This window comes from Pseudorca crassidens, chromosome X (genome assembly GCF_039906515.1).
Source record: "Pseudorca crassidens isolate mPseCra1 chromosome X, mPseCra1.hap1, whole genome shotgun sequence".
NCBI classification, from domain to species: Eukaryota; Metazoa; Chordata; class Mammalia; order Artiodactyla; family Delphinidae; genus Pseudorca; species Pseudorca crassidens.
In genome coordinates this window covers 94,348,065-94,372,438 of record NC_090317.1, presented here as the reverse complement: position 1 = coordinate 94,372,438, position 24,374 = coordinate 94,348,065, and the positions used below count along the sequence as shown (strand labels likewise).

The 24,374-nt window shown below is 37.5% G+C and overlaps 1 protein-coding gene across 1 annotated transcript in view; it reads right to left on the bottom strand.

Annotated features, from left to right (window-relative positions):
* The window catches only part of EFHC2 (EF-hand domain containing 2), a 193,733-nt gene extending 188,638 nt beyond the window's left edge, over positions 1-5,095 (bottom strand). The window contains 1 exon segment of the mRNA XM_067722738.1: positions 4,930-5,095. Coding sequence (XP_067578839.1) covers positions 4,930-4,971 — 42 coding nt within the window. The 5' untranslated portion in view covers positions 4,972-5,095.
* Positions 5,096-24,374: the final 19,279 nt, after the last annotated feature.

The window sequence follows — 24,374 nt, the reverse complement described above, 5'->3', positions numbered from 1 at the left end:
GGATGTTGAAGATCAGAATTTAAATCAGAGGCAAGAACTGGTGGAGATGGCTCTAACGAGAGTGTTTTTCAAACGCTGACTGCCACAATAACAAACAGATTTTAGCGCAACCCAGTTCACGTACACACATGACAGAAACAAAAGTTCATGAAACAATACTTACTCTTCCCAAGCATAATACACTGATTCTTTTATTCTATTCTACCGTATTCTGTTTATTTTTTTTTTTTCCTTTTTCTTTTTCCTAAATCCTGGTCATGATTCATTAAATTGATCTCACAAAATGAGTGACAAACTCTAATGGCCTGGGGTCTCAGGTTAAGGGCTTTGGACCTGATGCAGGTTATTTTAAGGCCATGGAATTGACCACTAAGAACATAGTCAGGAATCTGCCGGCAGAATTTTAGGCTGGAAAACCCTCTACCTTGTGAATAAAGTGATTGTTTTACGATTATATTTGTCACTGAGCTAAACTTAGATTGGCTTAGCTAACACCACACAATGAAATCAATATGTGTACTATGTAGTACTCATAGTTTTTCTCTCTCAGTTGTTTATCATTTAAATTGCTGGTAAATTTCCCAAAGAGTGATTTTTCCTACATTAATATATAGGCTTATAGTAATCTAGATAAAAATAAATTTCAAGGTATTTCTGTAAGAGAGACAGTTTCTAAATATGTTTTATTTTACTGTTGTGAATTCAAAAAATTTCTTTTTCTTCTTAAGGAAACAGTTGCTTCACTATAAGTTAGAGGATGGACTATTTACGACAAACCCTCCTAAGATGGTGGCGAGGTAGCTTCATAAAAAACAGAAAGTGTGCTCCTCATTATTCATTAGAGACATTCAGGATCAGCTACACAACCATCTGTCTAAAATGCTGTAGAAAGGATTTTCAGCTTTGGCTGGAAGTGTCCCTTTTAACTTTAATATCCTATCATTCTTGACAATATGCCTGAGATTCTCTTAGCTCAATACAAATCCAGCATGTAAATTCTTGGAAAAAAGATACTTCGGGTCTGGAATTGTGATCTTTCCCTAAGGTTTGCAATTAATTCACATCAGAATAATTTTAACGTCATCAGTGATACAAATGCTTATATTTTAGAAAGCACAATACTTCTTGTATTTCAGATATAGAAGGAGAGGTTGCACATCACCTAGCTGTGGACAGAAACCAATCTATCGCTCCTGACTGACTACCAGCAGCTAATTAAGGGGGGGAGCAAGTTCTTTTTTTAATTTCTAAGAAAAAGCGTAAAAGTTAGTTAGCTTGTGTTATAATTTTAAACCCAAACAGCCAGTAATTATGCTATCTCCAGGAGGCCAAGGTTTTTCTCTCAATAATTTAATTAAGCAGACAAAGCTCTGTAATAGGCAGGAGGGAGGCGGGGATAGAAAGGCCAGATTTGGCTTTACTGACTCTCTGACCATTCTGTGCCAGAGAACATCCAATCTTTTAACTAAGTGCAAGGTTTTAAAAATATCAATTTTTTGGCAACACATAGCACCTTTAACCCCAAGGCTAGTGTAACAATTTTTTTAATGCAGCCACCTGCTTTGGGCACATACTAGGACACTCAGTATATAAATACTGATTTGTTGAATGACAGCCCAAGGTATCTAATAAGTATACTGTCATTCTCTAGTTCTCACACACACACACCCTCCTATTGGTCTGAGGCATGAAGTAAATAAATATTTTTTTAAATACACTCACAAGTCTAGAAGCAGACCCACACATATTTTGGATACTTGACTTATGACAAAAGTAGCTCTGCGGAGAAGTGGAGAAAAGGTGGCCATTTCTAAAAAACGTATTAAGGACAACAGAACCCAAATGGAGTTGCTTATGCTAAGCCCCATGTTACCAATCTGAAATTCAACTTAGTTACAGTTTCAGCTCTCCCAGAAATAGAATCTTAAACCAATCAACCATGAGTCTCCTAATCAGCATTAGTTAGGTAATCTGCCTGAGAAACCCCTGCCATTCCCTATAAGGAAAGTAACCTTACAATAACCAATCCGATTTTTTGCCTAGTACAACTTCCCTACAAAATCTCTTGCCTTGTATAGCTCTTCAGAGCTCCTTTCCATCTGCCTGATTCATTAATCACTGAATAAAGCCAGTAAAGCTCTTCAAAATTTACTCAGAATTGTGTTCTTTAACAAATGGCTCTGGGTTAACTGAATATCCACGTGGGGAAAAATACAACCTGACCCCTCTACCTCTTTTCATACACACACACGAAAATGTATTCTAGTTAGATTATAGGTCTAAACATGAAAGGTAAAAACAACGAAATTTCCAGATGACACAGGAAAATATCATCATGACTTGGTGTAAGGAACTATTTCTTAAATAGGAAACCAAAAGCACTAATTTAAAGGAAAAATTCTTCATCAAAAACATCATTAAGAGAGTAAAAAGGCCAACCACAGACTAAAAGACACTTATAACACAAATATCTGACAAAGGAGTCATATCCAAAATCTATGTAGAACTCCTACAAATCACTAAGAAAAGGGCAGGCAACCCACCAGAGATTAGACAAACGACAAATAGACACCACACAAAAGAGAATATCCAAATGACCAATAAATGTGTGAAATGTGCTCAATTTCGTTAGGAATCAGAGAATCGTGGATTAAAACGACAGAGTCACACTACGCCCACTGACCAAAACAACTAAAATTTAAGAGACTAACAATATCAAGTGTTAGAAAGGCTATGGAGCAACAGGAACATAAAATGCTGGTGGGAATTTAAATTGGGATAAGCGCTGTGACAGCATCCACCAAAGCTGAACATAAGAATGCCATTTGAAAAATTTAAAAAATATATTAAAAAAAGAACTTTACTAAAAACAAAAAAAAAGAATACCATTTGATCTGGCAGTTGTACTGAGAGACATGAACAGGAATAGTCCCAGCAAAGTATTCTTAATAACCCCAAACAAACCAAATCTCTATCAAGAGTAAAATGTGTATATAAATGATGTCATACTCATACAGTGGAATACTCTAGAGCAATGAAAACATACAAACTATCTCTAAAGACAGCCACATGAACAAATCCCACAAACAATGTTGAGCTTAAAAAAAAAAAAAAGCCAGTCACAAAAGAATAAAAACCGGACATTTGCACTGACAGAAATTTCAAAAGCAAGCCAAACCGAACTATAGTGGTAGCAGCCAGGAGAGGGGTTGCCTTTGGAGAATAGAGAAGGGGTAAAGACCAGAAAGGGTCATAGGTAGGGTTGCCATGTAAAATACAAGCTGCTCAGTTAAATTTGAATTTCAGATAAACAACAAAGAATCTTTTAATATATGTAGATCCCATGCAATATTTGGGACATGTATTTTTACTTGGTAAATCCGGCAACCCTAGTCAACGTTGATGCTTTGGGAGTCCTGGTAATATTTTCTATTTTGATGTTCATTCTGTGATCATCCATTGTGCACTTTTCTGTATATGTGTTATACTTCACAAATTTTTAAAAAAGCAAAAGTACACTCAGTGCAGCCTTGCAGATTTTAAAATATCTCATTCAACCACTGTTCTTCCTTCCCACCCTTAGTCACTGCATGTGAGAGCTGTGGATCTGAAGTGTTGCTAGGCCCAAAGCTGTGGGATCTACGTTCAATTTTGATTACAATTACTTTTACACAGCATGCTTCTTTACTTCTGGAATCTTTTTTCATGCCCTGCCTTTCAGGGGTCTTACTTAATTTGTGTGACGGGCTTAATCTTACCAAAGGGCAACGTTAGGTTGGAAGGCCAGCTTCTACACGTCAGCCAAGAAATGCACAAACCAGTGGTCAAGAAACAAGTTGAACTGGCCAGCTAACCTGTGGGGGTCAGAGTGCAGTGGCCTGAAGCTATAAAGATAAGTGGTACTTTAGGGCCAACAACTTGGATGCAGACACTGTTCAGGATCCAGAAAGTCGAATGCTTCAATCTGCTGCCTGCTTTCTAAACTTAACAGAGGTTTACACAAATACCTTGAGTGGCTCCAGCAAGTTCCCTCCCATCAGTGTAGTACTTACCTACTTCCTACAGACACAACTGGAAAACCCAAGTAAAGAGTAGTGACCAGTGCAAACAAAAACCTGAATCATTTTCCTGCTGTGGTTTAAATAAGATGCTATTTACTGGCAAAAGTTCTTGCATGCTCAGGGTTTTTAATGTTGTTGTGTTGTGTCGTTTGGTACTTTCATCTTGTTTCGAAATGAGCCATTCCCAATTCTAAATGAAGAAAGAACTCCAACTTTGGATCCTTCACTATAAAGTTTAGGATAAACTTTATAGGCAGGTGGAACCCTTATCTGCCCCCTACCAGCCTTGAGAGTGCCAGGTTTCTTCACTCTAATAGCAAACTCTTTCACAAAGGGTATTAAGGATCGTGACTAGGCTCCTGGGCTGTGGAGACTGGTTGCCTGGAGGGAACCCAGCTTCACCACTGAGATTGAGTAGCTCTGGCCAGTGAGTGACTGACTCATCACTCTGTGCCTCAGTTTCCTCCACTGAAAAATGGGAATTAAAAATAGTAGCTAATACAAAGGGCTGTTGGGAACATCTAATGCTGTGTAAGGTGATTAAAGCACAGCTCCTGGCACACCTTCAACGCTCAACGATGATTATCATCATCAACCTACCATCGGCTACCTTCGAGGGTCCTAACACCTATAAGGACTCTACTTCTGTATCTAACGTAGGAAAAGTATCCAGATGCAGTTGGGGAGAGGGGGAAGGGGAGGTAGAGAGTAAGGGTTCCACCAGCCTACAAATTTTGGTCCAAGCTGCGCCCCGTCCACAGAAGGCGAAGCAGCGTCACGAGGCCTCCAGTAGGGGCCGGGGGAGTGTCCACACCTGGACCCCAGACTGCGGCCGGGACCTCTGACCTCGGGCGCCCTCACTACTCACGTTGCGGTTGAAGCTGTGGCCCGGCAGCAGCGGCAGCGCCATGGCTCTGAGCGTCCGAGGGTCAAGGGGCCGAGAAGAGGGGCCGGCAGGCAGCTGCCACCCTGCAGCCGCGCTGTTTGACCCCCGACCCCACGTTACCTAGAGACCGAAATAGGTGTCACGAAAGGAGAAGGGGCTTCGACAGGCCGGGAGCTCGGGGCGGGGCCGGGGCGGGGCTAGGGGAAAAGCTCCCCGCCCGCACCTCCCCCCGCCCACCCCACCCACTCAGCCGGGTACGGGTCTCCCGAGGCTTTTCTCTCTACACACATTGTGCAAACACAAAGGCTGACGACCGCACCATTCCCCGCCCCCGGGGCTCGCTGGTTTAACCCTTGGATAGGGCTCAAAGCCTTTCATGTACTGAAGCTCCTCTGTTGCTTGCACATTTCTTGCCATTTGGTTATTAAATTTAGTTCAAACACACAGAAAAGTGCAGAAAATAAGATGACACCCGGGTGCTCACAGAAATGTAACACCAGTGAATGTTACATTTACATCAGCTTTAATTTTGTAATTAAAACGTTCCAGATGAATCCAAAGCCACACATACCCCCATCTGTCTCCCCACCCCCACCCGCGCGATCACCAGCACCGGAGAAAACCCATTCAGCGGTAACCACCATCCTCCGTCCTTCCTCTGTATCTTTTTATATTTGAACTAAACATTTGTAAGATGCTCGTTCCTGGTGCAATCATGGTGGCCAGGGGCCGCGTGAGTTGGCACAAAATGCAACCTCTGTCAGTCCATCATGCACCCAAGATGCCCAAGCCAGAAGCTCCTCTCCCCACGCCTACAGCTAATCCCTCCCTGAGTCCTACTCTACTGTTTGGACATGCTGGGTTATCTCTCAGCCACCACCCCTTCTGTCTCAATCGAGACCCCATTATTTCTTGTCTGGTTTTCTTTTAAAACAAGCAAACAACAACAAAGAAAACAACTAAATAATCTTGCCTCCAGAGCCATCCTCTTATATAATTCATGATGCACCTGTTAACTCTTCTGCTTCAATATTCTTCTATCCTTCACGAGGCAGGCCAGCTCCTTAGCCCAGTCAGAGCCTATGTCAGGAGGCGCCCACGAACTCCCTCCATCCCTTTCTTTGCCCCGCTCCTCTACTCCAGCTCCGAGAAACCACTGGCAGTTTCCAAACCGGGCTCTGCAGTTTCTCCCCTCTGAGATTTTGCAAATGTCACCATCTGCTAGAAAACACCCTTCCTTCCTATCTTTAACCTGGGTAACCCCTTCTTGTCTTTCAGGACTTGGTTAAGTGTGGGAGAGAGGTGTGGAAGACTTTGTCATTTCTGGGAAAACTTCCTCCACCTTCTCCAACTTCCGCATCTGTATTAGGTGCCCATTCTAATGGTGGCTTTTGTGGTACTGCATTGTAATCATGGTTTTACTTGACTCTTTTCAAATGCCCCCAAGTTCTTCCAGGGCAGGGACTCTATCTCCTTTTTTATTCATTAAAAGCATACATTATTGGTTTTCTATGTTTATAAATTTTACACTATAAATTTCTTTTTTAAAATTTATTTATTTTATTTATTTATCTTTGGCTGTGTTGGGTCTTCGTTGCTACGCGTGGGCTTTCTCTAGTTGCAGCTAGTGGGGGCTACTCTTCGTTGCGGTGCGCGGGCTTCTCATTGCAGTGGCTTCTCTTGTTGCAGAGCACAGGCTTTAGGCGTGCGAGCTTCAGTAGTTGTGGCACATGGGCTCAGTAGTTGTGGCTCCCTGGCTCTAGAGCGCAGGCTCAGTAGTTGTGGCGCACGGGCTTAGTTGCTCTGCGGCATGTGGGATCTTCCCGGACCAGGGCTCGAACCCGTGTCCCCTGCATTGGCAGGTGGATTCTTAACCACTGCACCGCCAGGGAAGCCCTACACTATAAATTTCTGCTACCTGCTTTTTTCACCTAAGATTTTGGTTTTGAGATTTCTACATGTTAACACATGTAGATCTATTTCATTCATTTTAAACGAATTGTATGATTATACCACAAATCACTGATGCCTCTGTTGTCATCTGTTGATGTCATCTGTTGATGACAATGAGGTTGTTTCCAATTTTTCAGTAGTTATCAACAATGCTGCAAAGAACAACCCTCTCCTGTTTCTTTGGAGATTATCTAGGCTATACACCTAAAGGTGGAATTGTTCACACCTTCATCTGTACTAGATCTCCAGAATCTTTGAACCAATTAAGAAAGTTCCCCTTTCACCTTCATCCTTTCAACAATAGGTATTATCAAATTGTATAATTTTGAACAATCATCTGAATAAATGTGAAATGGTATGCCATTGTTATTTTAATTTGTTTCTCCCTAATTCCTAGTGCAGTTGGTCATCCTTTCACAGGCTTGTTACCTTCTTCTGTGACTCATCCATTCATATCCTTTGCTGATTTCTCTATTTGATCATTTGTAATTTTTAATATATATTCTGGATACTAATCTTAGGCATAGCAAATATCTTCTCATCATTTGTGGTTTGTCTTCTCCATTTATAGATTTCTTTATTGTACATGAATGTCATTTTACTTGGATCATTCTTTCCCATTATGGCTTGTGCTTTGTATGTAAATTCAAAAAATCCTATAGAAGAAAATTATTCTTCTACATGTTCTTACAAATATTTTTAAATGTTTCTTTTTTCTTACTTTTTAAATTGAAATAATTTCAAACTAATAGAAAAGTAGCAAGAATAATACAAAGAACTCCTGTTTGCCCTTCACCCAGATTCCCCCAATTGTTTTATATTTTACCATTTGTGTTTTATCATTCCTTCTGTATATACAAATTTTCCCTTTTAGAGTAAATACCAGACATCATGTCCCTTTACCCCTAAATACTACAGTGTATATTTCCTAATAACAAGGACATTCTCTTACATAACTGGAGTACAATAATCAAAATCAGAAAATTGGTATTAATTGAGTACTATTTCCTAATCTAAAATATTTAATTCAAATTTTGTCAATTGTCCCCAAAACGTTCTTTTTAGCAAAAAAATTAGTTTAAAAAATCTGGTCCAGAATCTCATCTAACATCACAAATTAGTTGTCACATCTCTTTATTCTCCTTTGATCTGGAACAGTTCTTCCATCTTTCTTTGTCTTTCCTGACCTTTATATTGTTGAAGAGAATAGGCTTCTTCAACAAAAATAAGAACATTATTTGGTAGAATGTTCTTCAGTTTCGGTTTGACCAGTGTTTTCTCCTGAGTAAATTACTGTCTTTTTGTTCATGGCATTTTAGCAGGAACACCACAAGAGGAACGCTGTGTCCTTCTCATTCATCAAAGGAGCAGGTACGTAATGTGTATTTTAACCATCAATACTGAAGTTAACTTTGATCACTGGTTAAGTGGTACATGCCAAGTTTCTCCACTGTAGTGACTTTTTTTTGCCTTTCTTATTAATAAGAATTCTGCGAGGTGATCATTTGGAACTATGTAACTACCAAGTTCCTCATTAAACTACTAGCATCAATGATGATTTTGCCCAAATCATTTATTACCACTGTGATTGCCAAAGGATGATTTCTTAACTCTACCATTCTTTCTATATATATTAGTTGGCATTCTTCTACAAGGAAGAACTTTTCTTTCTCTCCATTTATTTATTTATTCATTCATTTACATCAGAATGGTCTACAGACTCTTGTTTTATTCCGTGCATTATAATCTGTTACTATTATTATTTATTTTGATGTTAAAATGGTCCTACATTTGGTCAGTGGGAGTCCCTCTAAGCTGACTCCTCTGTTCTTTTGATTTTCCCTACCATTTTTCAAGTACTTCCTTGTACTTGTACTCACTACAAGATATTCGAGATATCTATAGTATAGGTAGACATAGATAGGCACAGATAGCTATGTCTCTTTCCATTTCTGTCTTCGGATAGATAGATAGATAGATAGATAGATAGATAGATAGATAGATAGATAGATATAAAGACATAGCAAAACCCTCGAGTTTATACTGATATGTCCAATTTCAGTCAACACAATACAGTATGTGGTCGAGTTCCCCTTTCCACATCTATAATGCCCTTCTCAAACTGTAAGAAATCTGATTCCAATTACCCTCAAAATATTTACTTATTTGCTCAATACTAAAAGACCCCCAAAGCAGTTTCAGAATAGCTAACTCATGTCATTGTGAAAACAAACCTACTAACTAAAGTTCAGTATATGTTTTCAGGGTTTTTTTCTTTAGTCTTAATGTATTTAGTCAAAATACTGTGTTCCAAAATGAGTTGGGTGTGTTTCCCCACTCTTGTCCTCTCCTCCCTGTTTAGAGTGATTATGTTACTCATTTGAAAAAAAGTCTGGTTCATTCTTTTCCCATTTGTAGCTCTCGCTCAGATTTTTGCTCCATCCTTGTCTGTTTCTCCTTTGTCTTTCTTATTTTGTAGTTGTGTTTCTCCCTTTTCCATTTGATTAATTTAGCTAGTGGTTTATATATTTTGTTACTTTTTTCAAAGAACCAGAATTTTGATTTATTACTCTGACCTACTGTTTTCTATTCCTAATCTTCATTATTTTTCTGCTTTTACCTTTATTTTTTTCTTCTTTGTCCTTTCTTTGGCTCATTTGTTGTTCTTTCTCTCACTTTTTAAGTTGATATAATTCATTCATTTTTATTGATGTAAGTGTTTAAGTGTATGAATTTTTCCTCTGAGTTCTACTTTAAATGTATCCAATAGTGTCTGATATGTAGTGTTTTCATACTCGTTTCTTTGTTTTTAAAGATATTCTGTAATGTTGGCTTGTATTTTCCATTTCACTCCAGTTGTTTAATAAAAGACTTTTAAATTTCTAGCTGGAAAAAAATTTTTAATTTAGTTCTATTTCACTGTGATAATAAAGTATTGTTTGTAATATTTCCATTGTATAAAACTTATTGTCGATTTCTTTGTGACCTAATATTTCATGGATTTTTGTAACTATGCTATGCGCAGCTGAGAAGGAAGGCGTACTCCCTATTATTCAGTTCTAAAGTTCGTTGTATGTAAATGAGATCTATTTTATTGATTATGTTGTTTACTTCTTCTGTATCCTTACTTATATTTCTGCCACTTGATCTGCTCTGCACTAGGAATGACCTATTAAAGCCTCCTATTAGCAATCTGTTTCTACCTGTATCATCTTGCATCTATAGTTTCTGCTTTTTAAAGATTTTTAGAGATTTGGTGCATAGGTTTTCATAACTGTTATACCTACATTGTGAAATTGGAATAAGATACCCTTTTTTGTCACATTTAATTATTTTTGGCCTGAATTCTACTTTGTTTGATATCCTTGATCTCACAGTCCCCACTTATTTGTTATTTTCATTTGCCCATGCCTTTATTTTTAGCCTGTCTGACTCATTTTGATTTGAATGTATCTGCATACACCACATATTTGGGTCTTGCTTGGTGAGCCATAGTGAAAATATTTTTCTTTTAGTAGGTGAGTTAAGCCCATTCACACTTCTTGATAGAACATATTTTTTTATCTCAACTCTGATATATTATTTTATATTGTAATCACCATATAAACTATGTACGTTTACTGCTTCTTTTTCCTCATGATGTGTTTTCTTTGCTATTGTAATTTATAAATTCTCTTGGTGTTCAAGGAGGCTTGTGTTTTTGTTCTAGTGTTTATTTCTGTACTTATAACTTCTTTAAGACAATTGAATGTCTTCAGTTTTACCAAATAATATTAAATGTTTTAAAAGTGATTATAGCCAATACATTGAAATTTTCATTTCAATAAATATACTTTTATTTCTAGAAGTTTCCCTTGTTCTTTTTAAGTCTATATGTTCTTTCTTTTAAGTGGGATCCTGCTCTTATAATTTCTCTTGCTTATTTTCTCTTTAATCATTTTTAAAATACTTAGTTTAGGGTCCTTAACCAACAATTCTACCCTCTGATGTTCACCTTCCCTCTTTCCTGTGTTGGCTGACTCTTCTTTGTGGCAGATTGCTCCCTTGTGTGTTTATAAATGTTTCTGGTCATCCCATCTATGGGGCAAGTAGTAGAGCTGGGACTCCCACCTCTTCAAGTCCAAGTGTCCTCTTCAATATGTCACACCTCACACACTCCACACACAGAAGGCCTCTGCCTTCTACAAGGAGGATATTTTCCAAACAGAAAAGCAGTTCTAATAAGAATGACTTTCTTAAGGGAGTAACAGAGCAAAATATCTTAAATTAGAGCTGTCCGAAAAATCTAGGGCCTGAGTCCGCCACACACATCTACTGCCCTGGCTGTTCACACATGCTATCTCCTTTGAGCACACTGATACCTCCACTTTTGTACTGCTGTAGATACTTCACACACAGTGTTACATTCATTGATTCAATCGTTTTCCATTTAGCAAATATTTATTGAGCATCTACTCTGATGTGCCAGGACCGCTTCCAAACATTGGGATTAATCAGTGATTAGGACAGAGTGAACACTTCTAAATACCCCAGATCGGAGATTCTCAGTCTTCTGCAACTTGCAACTTTTCTTCTTGCTTTGTTTTTCTTCCATGACACCTATCTTCCCATTCCTTCTGCTCTGACACATCTACCACAAAGGAACATCTGAAATGGTGTGTATCTCTCTTTAAAGTAAATTGAAAGTAAACTAGTTCTGAGAATTGCAAGACACCCCTGGAAATAACTGAAAACACTTTGGGGCATGTCAGGACCAGTGCTGGGAAGTGCTGTTATTGATGTTCAAAGAATCTATGTTACACACACCCGTGGATGAAGAAAGCGCAGGGGAGGCCAGCAGAGCTAACACTTCTGAGCAAGCCCAAACTAGCCTATGAGCAAGGAAATATTTGCCTGGTTGGAGAATTTCTTTTGAGGAATGAGGTCATCCTGCAATCTAGAGCCTTTCGACAGGATGCAAGAGCCCTTGGCAGCAGGAGGGAGTGCCTTTGACAGTATTTCTGCTGGAACTTCCTTTTCTCCTCCATTGAAGCCTTGCCTCTCAAGCCTCCCTTGTCCTGATGTCCTCATAAATATCACTGCCCCATTCCTCTGAGCTCCTGAAAATTGATTCTCTTCATTATTTTGTGCTCACTTGGGTTACATCCACATTTCAAGTCCTCATCCTGAGCATTTAAAAGAAGAATTAGCACCAACCTTCACAAACTCTTCCAAAACATAGAAGAGAAGGGAGCACTCCCTAACTCATTCTATTAGGCTAGTATCACAAGAAAAGAAAAGTTATGAATACCCCTTAAGAACAGAGATACAGAAATCCTCAACAAAATACTAGCAAGCGAGATCCAGTTACATATAAAAAAGAGTATACACCATGACCAAGTCGGATTTATTCCAAGAATGCAGAGTTGGTTTAGCATCCGAAAATTAATTGATGTAATATATCATATTAATAGAATGAAGGACAAAAACCACATGATCATCTCAATAGACACAGAAAAAGCATTTGACAAAATCCAACACTGTGTTTTGATAAAAACACTCAACAAACTGAGAATAGGAGGGAACTTCCTCAACCTAATAAAAACCTTACACACACACACCAAAAAAAAACAACAACAAAAATAAAATTAAAACACACACACACAGGTAACATCACATCTGATAGTGAAATATAGGATACTCTCTCCCTAAGATCAGAAACAAGACAAGAATGTTCACTCTTGCCACTCTGTTCAACAATGCTCTCAGGGATACATGACCAATACACAGAAATAAATTGTATTTCTGTACATTAACAATGAACAATTTGAAAGCTAAATTAATATTTACAATAGCATCAAAAAGAATAAAATACTAAGGAATCAATTTAGCCAAAACTAAAACACTCGTACATGAAAACTACAAAACATCAGTGAAAGAAACTAAAAAAAACCCTAAAAAAATGGAAAGATATCCATTTCATGGATTGGGAGACTTAATATTGGTAAGATCGCAATGCTTTTCATATTGATCTAAAAATTTAATGCAATCACTATCATGATTTAAAATGCTTTTTTGCAGAAAACCTGATCTGAAAATTCACATGGAAATGTGAGGGACCCAAAATAGTTAAAACTGTCTTGAAAAAGAACAAAGTTGGAGGATTTGTGCTTCCCAATTTCAAAACTTACTACAAAGCTACCATAATCAAGGCAGTGTGTTACTGGTATAAAGGTCACATACAGATCAATGAAATAAAATTGACAGTCCAGAAGTAAACTCTTACATTTACAGTCAATTGATTTTTGACAAGGGTGCCAAGATAATTCAGTGGGGGAAAGAATAATCTTTTCAACAAATAGTGCTGCAACAACTGCATATCCATATCCTAAGAATGAATTTGTACCCCTGCTACACACCAATACATGGTCATCATACCATAAACAAAAATTAAGTTGAAATGGACCAGAGACCTACATGTAAGAGCTAAAACTGTAAAACTCTTGGAAGAAAATATAGAAGTAAATCTTGAACTTCGTTTAGGCAATGATTTTCTTGGTATGACACCTAAAGCACAAGCAACAAAAGAAAAATAGACAAATTGATTTCATCAAATTTAAAAACTTTCATGCTTCAGAGGACACCATCAAGAAATGAAAAGACAACTCACAGCAAGGGAGAAAATATCTGAAATCACATATCTTCTAAGGGACTTGTATCTAGAATTTATAAAGAACTCGTACAAGTCAACAGAAAAGACAAGTGACCCAATTTAAAAATGCACAAAGGATTTGAATAGACATTTCTCCAAAGAAGATATACAAATGGCCAGTAAACATATGAGAAGATGTTCAATATCATTAGTTGTTTGGGAAATGGACATCAAAACCACAATGAGACACTACTTCACACCCACTAGATTGGTTATACTCAAAAAGATGGACAATAATAAGTATTGGTGCAGATGTGGAGAATTTGGAACCTGCATACATTCCTAATGGGATGTAAAATATTGCATCTGCTTCGGAAAACCATTTGGCAGTTTCTATAAAAGTTAAACACAGAGTTACCATATGACCCAGAAATTCCATCTTTAGGTATATGCTCAGTAGAATTGAAAACATATGTCCACACAAAAACTTGTACATGAATGTTTATAGTAACATTATTCATAAGAGTTAAAAAGTGGAAATAACCCAAGTGTCCATCAATTGATGAATGGATAGGCAAACTATGGTATATGCATACAATGGAGTATTATTTGGCCATAAAATTATATAAATTAACTGACTCATACTAATGTATCAGGTGATCAACCTTGAAAACATTATGTGAAGTGAAAAATGCAATATACCAAAGGCTATATATTGTATAAGTTCCTCATATGAAATATCCCAATAGGCAAATCCATAGAGAAAGGCTGTAGGTCAGTGGTTGCTGGGGGCTGGGGGCAGGAGAAATGGGAAGTGATTGCTAATGGGTTTCTTTTAGGGATGACATAAATGTTCTAGAATAAATGATGATCAATGCACTACTTGTAAATATATTAAAAGCCACTGAATTGTACACTTTAAAAGGTGAACTTTGTGGTATGTGAATTTTCTTTCAATAAAGCTATAAGGAAATATTTTTAATTCATTAAAATTAAATAAAATTAAAAATTCATTTGCTCAGTTGCACTAGTCACACTTCAAGTGCTATCACATTGAGTACACAGATATAGAACATTTTGGGTTATCACAGAAAATTTTATTGAACAGTGTTGATCTAAGTCTCACTACAAGATCCCAGAGATTTAAGAAATATATCAAACCCACGCAGTGTAAGGGCCTTATTTGAATTCTTACTTGGACAAACAGTAAAATAAAGTTGAGAAGATGGGAAAATTTTGAATATTGATTGGATATTTGGTTATATTAGGAATTACTGTTAAATGTTTTAGGTATGACAATAAAATCATGGTTACGCCTTCTGAAGGTACTTATCTTTTAGAGATAAATACTAAAGTACTTATGGATGAAATGATACAATGTCTGGGATTTGCTTCAAAATAACCCTGGGATCGGGAGATCAGCACAAATAGATATAACAAAATTGTCCATGAGTCAATAACTGTTGAATTTCAACAATGGGTGTCTGGGAGCTCATTGTGCCCTTCTCTCTATCTTTGAAAATGTTGGAAATTTTTCATAATAAACAGTCAATAAACAAACAGGCAGCCACTACTTATTCGTATCTAATTGACAATTACCTCATGAAAATATAGTGTTGTCAGATTTTCTAACGTTTTAAGAGAAATCAGAAATCCAGATTCTTATGTAAAATCTCTGGCATTTCATTGCTCGTTCATTTGTTTAATTATAGAGCACAAAAAAACAATCACATCTGGAGCCTGGGTTCAGTAAACCGCCCCCACTCTACAAGATCCAGTTTAGAATAATCAATAGAATTAATGGATTCTGAGGTCATCCATCATGAAAGTGATTTATTTTGAGCATATAATTAATATTGTGTATCTCATTTTTAAAAATTATGACCTATTTCAAAAAGGTACAAAGAATAATAAAATAATCACTCATATACCTGCTATGCAGCCTTAACAAATCTTAATATTTAGCCGTATTTGCTTCACAAAGAAATAAAATGTTATGGATACCATTAATGTCCTCTTTCTGCCTCTCCTTAATCCCATTCCCTCTGCCTCTCCAAATAACACTATCCCGAAGTTTCCATCCATCTTTCCAACCAAATTTATAGAATTTCACTACAGCTGTATGTATTCATAAACAATAAATGTTTTTTCCTGTTTCCAGATGTTAAATAAGCAGTTTCATTTTTTAAAAAATCAATTGCACTTCTGTCTACCAACAACAAACAGCTAGAAAACTAACTTTTAAAAAGACTATTTAGAATAAATCAAAAAGTAATATCTATCTAGGAATAAAGCTAACAGAAGATAAGCAAGACATTTAGGGAGAAAGTGATAAACTACATTGAAAGACATTAAAGAAGACCTAAATAAATGGAGAAATATATTACATTCATGGGCTGGAAGATTCAATATCATGAAGATATCAATTCTCCTTAATGTCATTCCAGTCACAATCCCAAAAGAGACATAAAGTGGAGGGGGAAAAAAATCAAGTTGCAGAAGACAACATACAGAAGGATCTATTTATATCAATTTCAAAAACACACAAAAGCAAACAATATATTGTTTAGCTATACAAACATATATGCAAACTAGAATGAAAAGTAAGAATATGATAAGTGGAAATACATGATAAGAGCTACAATTGAGCAGGAAGGGAACAGGAATTCAAAGGTGACGATAATGTTTTATTTCTTAAACAGAGTGATGTGAACATGAGTGTTCATCATATGAAAATTCTTTATACCTTACACATGCTTTATAAATAGTGTTTTGTGTTCAATCAATATTTAATAAAGACTTTTTTTAAAATAATGATATACATCTATAACACTACCATGACAATATGTCAAAAACATATACGGTCAAGTGATAATGTTGAAAACCCTTATACACAATATTAATTAAAATATGTACCAAAATATTAATAGTGGCTGTGTAAAATATTACATAGAATATGCACAAATTTTTAATAGTGGAAATAAGCACCAAAATGTTAATAGTGGTTATGTATAATATTAAATAAAATATGCCCCTAATTTTAATAATGGTTACATATAATATTAAGTAAAATGTGCGCCAAATTAACAGTGGTTATGTCCTAGGGAAAGTTTGGATGTCTTTAATTTTCTCTGTTGTATAGGAGTTGGATTTTTTGCAATTCAATATCAGAAAAAAAAAAAAGAAAACAGAAAAAATTTTAATAACAAAGAATCATAGACTTGCAGGAAATTTTCAAGGTATATTATATGGAGAAAAGACTGGATGAATTAAAAGAGAAAAACCTGAGAGCAAAGCAAAAACAGAGGAGGGGGTCTTAAAGTAATTCAAAGATGGGGTAAAGTGTGATGACCAAGGAACTGTAAAGAAAGGGCTAGATTCAAAACACTTCACGGAAGGGCTCTAGGGGCAATGAGACAAGAAATTGCCTACATCTAAGGGGTGGGGAGAAAGGGAAGTTATGCTTTCAGGGGGAGGTAGAAATTACATGTCTGAGACATAATAGCAAACTTACCTCGTTCTCTTTTTATAAATGAGAATATAGGCACAGAGAGTTTGAGCAACTTGTCCAAGTTTCTCAGCTGACAAGTGATAGAAGTGGAATTCAAATCCCAGCTCTCCACAGCCAAGGCCTTTGCGCTTAACTGCTATACAGGTGCGCCTCTTGCTATCCATTAGGCAATGTCCAGTTCCACTTCTTTGATATTAGTGGTTAGGGAGTTTAAAGGAGATGTTAGTACCAAGGACAGAATATTTGGGAGTACACTACATAGAGATAGCTGTGAAAACTGAAAATGAGTTCTCTGATAGGAGATTACAAATGATGCAAAGAAGAGAACTGAAGAATAAATCTTGGAAAACAGACCCCTTTACTACTGTTATTATCTTAACAAAGTTAAGTGACTTGATAGAAGTGACAAGAATTAGAGAAAGACGTGTTCAAATCCCACCTCTGCTACTTACTAGCTGGGTGACCTCAGGGAAAACCGCTTAACCTCTCTGTGCGGCAGTATCTCATCTGTAAAATAGATGGTCATGAGAATTACATGAAATTGTATGTAAAGTACTTAGTATTGTAGCAGCCATATAATGGGTGCTCAATAAGTGCCACTTTATTTTTATTTTTTATTTTTTGCACTATGCGGGCCTCTCACTGTTGTGGCCTCTCCCGCCGCTGAGCACAGGCTCCGGACGCGCAGGCCCAGCGGCCACGGCTCACGGGCCCAGCCGCTCCGCGGCATGTGGGATCCTCCCGGACCGGGGAACGAACCCGCATCCCCTGCATCGGTAGGCAGACTCTCAACCACTGCGCCACCAGGGAAGCCCTTATTTTTAATTTTGTATTAGAAACAGGAAGAGCAGAGACTGAGAAAGTAGTATTTAGGCACGTAAACATATTTGTTGAAACTCTAAAGAAATGTTCTTCTTCCTGATGTTTTTATAAAAGTCCTCCATTTCTTAGGGCAAGCTAATCTCTCCCTTGCCTCCCAGTTACCAAACTTCACATCACTTTACTCATTACTTTGATCTATTTCCCTTCTAAGTAGAGGTACCCTTTCTTTCTTTTTTTCTTTCTTTTCTTCTCTAAGTGAGAGAATCATAGGCACAAGAAAACAAGGAAACAGAGCATATCTGAGAAGCATATCACAAATAAACACTGTAAAATACATGTGTTAAAGTTATTTTTAAAATAAAAAATACAAATTTGAGAAAAGGACAGTATACTACCAAAAAGGATAAGGAATAATTGCAATATGAATTCTAGAAATGAAAAATGTTATCACTAAAATTAAAACCTCAGTGGGCATTTTAAGGAATTAGATATATTTGAAGAGAGGACTGGTGACTTGAAAGACATTTCTTGGGATATTTCCCAGAATGCAACACAAAGAGATTAAGAGCTGGAATATATGAATGAGAGACAAAGAAAGAGGCATGTAGAAAAGCATCCAACATATACTTAATAGAGTTCAACATATACTTAATAGAGAGTCCAACATATACATAATAGAGTTCCAGAAAGAGAAATTAAAGAAAATGTGGAAAAACACAACCTTCAAAGGGATAATGACTAAGGATTCTCCACGGTGCTTGAAAGACATGAATGCTTAGTTACAGGAAAAACAACAGATCGCAATCCAAATAAATATAAATAAATTTCAGCCACAAAAGCTCACCATGAAAACTGCAAATATATGCAGTTAACACGCCACCATCAAAAAAAAAAACCCTTGTAGATATGTTCATTTGCGTCATATTTTAGATTCCACATAGAAGTGATATGGTATGGTATTTGTCTTTCTCTTTCTGACATACTTAGTATGATAATCTCTAAGTCCATCCATGTTACTGCAAATGGCATTATTTCATTCTTTTTTATGGCTGAGCAGTATTCCATTGTATATATGTACCACATCTTCTTTATCCATTCCTCTGTTGATGGACATTTAGGTTGTTTCCATGCCTTGGCTATTGTGAATAGTGCTGCTATGAATGTAGGGGTGCATATATCTTTTTGAATTGCAGTTTTGTCTGGATATATGCCCAGGAGTGGGATTGCTGGATCATATGGCAACTCCAGTTTTAATTTTTGGAGGAACCTCCACACTGTTTTCCATACACCAGCAGTGTAAGAGGGTTCTCTTATCTCTAGGCCTCTGCCCTTCCTGCCCCCAGCCTCCTGGTCAGTTACTACTTGTCCTTGTCATACCCAGGCTCTCTCTTCCAAGAGAACTCCTCCATTCCCATAGTCTCCAGCATACCTGCTTTTGTCCATATATGTTTTTCTTTCTCCAACTGAGCTGAAAGCTCCGTAAGGGAAGAAACCCCATCTGACCCACATGCATCTTAGCATACAGTAGAAGCTCGATAGACCTTTATTGTCTGAACTGAACCTGAAACACAGAAAGTAAAAATTTTAAATCAAGTAATGACATATTGATTTTATAAAAATGAGAAATGCTCTTTATAAAAAAAAAATGGTCAAGGAATATATCAAAGTACAAAGAAGAAAGCTGCCAATCCCCCAGAGTCCCTGGCAAGATCCAGCATCTACAGATCCAATGATGGAGACAGAGAATATAACAGTCCAGATACTCTGAAATAATTTAATAAGAATACAGTTGGACTAGACATGTTAGATCTAATAAAACATATGAAATTTAATAATACTTTAATTTAACTTGAGAAAAAAACCTGAAGTGAATCTGCAGGAATTTTCTGAACCATCCATGAATGTTTCCGCACCACAAGCTGTATTAGTGAGCTTTTAAAAGTGATTCAGACTCCCAGGCAGATGATCTGCATTTGGCAGAGTAGTTAACAACTTCAATTACTGTGTAACTTTGGGACTGGTTAAGGAGTTCCCAAGAGGAAAGAAAAGTTTTACTCAGAAACAAATGTATTGAGTTAAGCAATGGGGAGTTCAAAAACAATTATTATTAAGAGCTTCACTTTTTTTTTAACTTTGCAAAATTGGTTTTCATTACTTTCGCTCTTGGTTCAATAAAAAGGCTTTTAAATTGGCTCTTTTTAGAATTTAATAAGCTCCTTAAAAGTGATGCAACTATTTCTTAAATCCTGAAATAAGCTTTCCACTGCATTCAAATGTGCCCATCTGAAAAGGTTGATTCCAATCAATGGAATTTAACAGATACACCTAATTGAAGGATTACTTAGTGAGATTCTGTACTTCCCTACAGAATACAATGTAGGAGAGTCACTGCTCCTACTTTTCTGGAACTTACAATCTGGTAGAAATGTGTTCATTCATTCTGCAAATACTTTTCACAAAAGATGACAACGTGCCCAGCACTGTGCAATACACAGTGGTTGTGATGTTTACGTCACACCAGGGGTAAATGACGAGTGAAGAGATCACTTTGGACTGATACAGTCACAGAAAAGTATCTCATTGGTGCAGTCTCCACCATTATGGTAGTATCAGTTCCAGAGATAGGAAAGTCATAAAGGTAATGAGTTTGGGGTCAGTGTTACCAAGATTTTTTCAGTTGCCTGGTCTCACAACTTCAGAGCAAATGGTATCTGTTTTAAGCAAACTGACTTTGAGATCCCTTTGAGGAACTCACAAGAAAACAGTCAACCCTCAGTTCTTCCAGACTCAGCACTCTACTGCAATTGGTTTCCAGTCCCTGAACCTAAGGGTCTTGCTTTGTAGATGCTTTCTAAAAAGAGTGATGGACACTACTGTATATAAAATAGATAACTAATAAGGACCTATTGTATAGCACAGGGAAGTCTACTCAATACTCTGTAATTACCTATATGGGAAAAGAATCTAAAAAAGAGTGGATATAGGTATATGTATAACTGAATCACTTTGCTGTACACCTGAAACTAACACAACAATATAAACAGCTATGCTCCAATAAAAAGTTTTTAAAAAATAAAAAAAGAGTGATGGAGTGCTCAAGAGTCTGGACTCTGGAACCAGGCTGTCTGATTTCAATCCCAGCCTCTTCCCCTGGTGAGCTATGTGATCGTGGACTACTTACTAAATCTCTTTGTGCCTCAGCTTCCTCATCTTTAAAATGGGGATAATCATACTACCTATATAATAGTTTGAGGCTTAAATTGAATAGCAGATGCTTGGTAATTGTTAACTATCTTATTTTTCAAGTGAGGGAACAGAAAGAAAAGAGGCCCATGGATAGAATGAGTGAGTGAGCACACTTAAGGGGTAGGAGGGGGATGGAAAGCCAGAGAGGAAAGTAGAGAAAGGACAGAAGAACTGGAAGGTAGGTAACAAATTGTGGTGCCCTAGAAAGCAAGGAAAGAGAGAGTCTCCAGAAACAGGAAGGCATCAGCTTCAGACCCTGCAGTTTGAGGAGCAAAGGTCATTGTATTGGGGAAGTAGGAGGTCCTCGCTCATCTTTAAGAGACCAGCACCACTGGCCAATATTGCTTTCTTGTTATCTGGTTTACTTTGAATTAGTACAACTGTTAGCCACTTGTCACTTCCTCTGTGATTATATTTGGTCAGTTTCTTAAAAGATGAAATACTGTGTAATGAGATAGTGTCTGGCTCCATACTGGCTCCAGCAAGAGCTAGAACAGTGATTCTTAACGTCACATTTTCAAAATGCCAGGACTTGTATATTTTATAATAATATGAACTCTCAATGATGATGATGATTCATAATAATGAGTAATGTAGTGCTATAAAATATACTTTTCAGAAATTTTCAAAACCGAGATCTCAGTTATATCTCAGAGTACCTCAGTGAATGAAAGGTCCTGCAAACATAAATATATTTAACTTCATCTATGAATCAAATAGATGCCTACTGATTCATTTAATATTATGGGACAAACGGTTTCTGGGTACCTGCTTTTTGTAATATGCTAAGGTGTGGTCTGGGAATTGGTGGATGGTTTGACCTAGTCCTGAACCTCAAAGTTCAGGAGAGAGAGGTAAACAATCTTAATGTAAGTCAATCAGTCTACGGAAGCAGTGAGCACAAAATACAATGTGCAAACTGACAAAGGAATGACCCACTTAGCCTGGAGGAGTTTAGAAGCTACACTAAGGAGGTGACATTTGAACTAAATCTTGAAGGCTGAGCAAGGACTTGCCAAGTGGAAAAGAGAGAAAAGGAAATCTCACTTTTTAGAAAAGTGACTTAGGTGTCTTGTCATCAAAACAGAATATCGGGCTTCCCTGGTGGCGCAGTGGTTGAGAGTCCGCCTGCTGATGCAGGGGACACGGGTTCGTGCCCCGGTCCGGGAAGATCCCACATGCCGCGGAGCTGCTGGGCCCGTGAGCCACGGCCGCTGAGCCTGCGCGTCCGGAGCCTATGCTCCGCAACGGGAGAGGCCACAACAGTGAGAGGCCCGCGTACCGCAAAAAAAAAAAACAAAAAAAAAAAACCCTGGAAATCCTACGCTATTCTACTCCCATCTTCATAAGTAACCAGTGTTAAGAATTTGCATGTCTCTTTTCGGAATTTTTTTAATACACTTTAACAGGTATGCGTATGAGTTGGTTGTTCTTTGTTTGTTTTGATTTTAAAAATATCACATTATACCTATTGTTGTACAGCTTGCTTTCTCCACCCAGATGTATTCCTTGGTGATCACTCCATGTTAGCACATGAGGAACTACCTTGTTCTTTCTCACCAAGGCATATAATTTCATAGTATGGCTAAATCATACATTTAACCAGTCCCCCTACTGATGGACTTTCAAGTTGTTGTTGCTATTATTATTTTTATTATCACTATCATTGCTATTACAAAGTGCTGTAATTTCCATCCTTGTGTATTTATCTTTGAACGAGCATACAAGTATTTCTGAATAATAGGTTCCTAGAAGTAGAGTCAATAATATGTATTTCAAACTTTCATAAATAACATTGAGTCTCTTTTGCCCAGTGATTCCCAGCTGGGTGAGAGAGAGTTGCCCCTCTGTGTTGCCTGGAAAACTTGTCAAAACCACCTGGGCCATCCTGACATGCACACCCCCATCAGATTCCAGGGGGTAGAGAAAGGGGGAGAAGTGGTATGTGTAGTTCCCTGGGTGATTTTTTCCATACCTCCGTCTCTTGAGGACCATTGCTTTAGCTCTTCTAATTAGGGGACTGATGCTCTGAGTTAATTCATTTTCCACTGGAGAGATCTGTGTTGGCCACAATCCCTGCGAGAGAAAATGTTCCTTTAATATTTGCAGGCCCTGTATTCTTCAAGAAGCAACTCTTTTTTTCCCCTGAGTCAACATCGTTTAATGTGAACACTTCCCGGTTCAAAAGAATAGGTCAGTGATGGTCTACAAAGCAGGAAGGAACCCAAGAGTTTTTCTATTTCATCTCCAGGCCGCTAGTCAAAACCATATTTAACCACTTAGGGCCTAAGTGCCTCAATTGCTTCATCCTTATCCCGACCCCATCTTCCAGGAGACTGTCCTAAAAGCTCCTCAAATAGAATGTTAATATTTGGGGGGAAAAGATAAATAAATAGACAAAACAATAAGGTTGCTCTCAATAAGATAGGAACCTGAAATTGGACATAAAAGGCAAAAAGACTGTTTAACACCTTTAACAATTTTCAGACAAGCAATTGAATCTTTGTGTAACTTCCTTGAAAAAGAAACTTTAACCTAAAGGGTCAACACACTTTACTAGAATTCAAAGGCCCAAGATTTTAAAGAAAGGACTAAACTTTAGAAATGGGGACTAATTATCTAAGAAGAGAGAAAAATGGAAGTTGGGGATATTTTTAAAAATAGCTTCCAAGCACAGGAAACACAATCATCATCATCATCATCATCAATAGCTGCTCTTCGTTTTCACCAGGAATGAGTCACTTAGACATAGATTTGAATTACACATAAAGACAGACTTAGCACATTTCTTAAAGCAAACCTTCATTCTAGTTAAAGCATTTAGTTGCACTTAAATTAGAGATAATAGATTATCCTTCTTTTTGGCATGAGAAGCTATATGAAAATTGTACCAAGTTGTATGTAACCCCCAACATGTCAACCTTGCCTACTTCTGACAAAGACCCTCTCCTTAACCAAACTTGAGTCAGGCTCCCCTGAGTTCTCTTCTCAACTAGGCCCCAACCTTCGGTTCTGTCCTTGGCCCACTTAGTTCAATGTTAGCAAGAACCCTGCTGGGTCAGCTTATCAAAAATCCTCACTCTTGATATCTGACCAAATGCCTCATCCCCCACCTTCAATATCTTATCCCTCTGGCCTTTCTGAAGGCAGGAATCCTTTCAAGTCAATTTAGCCAGAATTCTCCTTTACCCCGATGCTTCCTCCTAGTAATTTTCTATCCACAGACCCCCACCCTGCTCCTTGGCTATAAATCTCCACTTGACC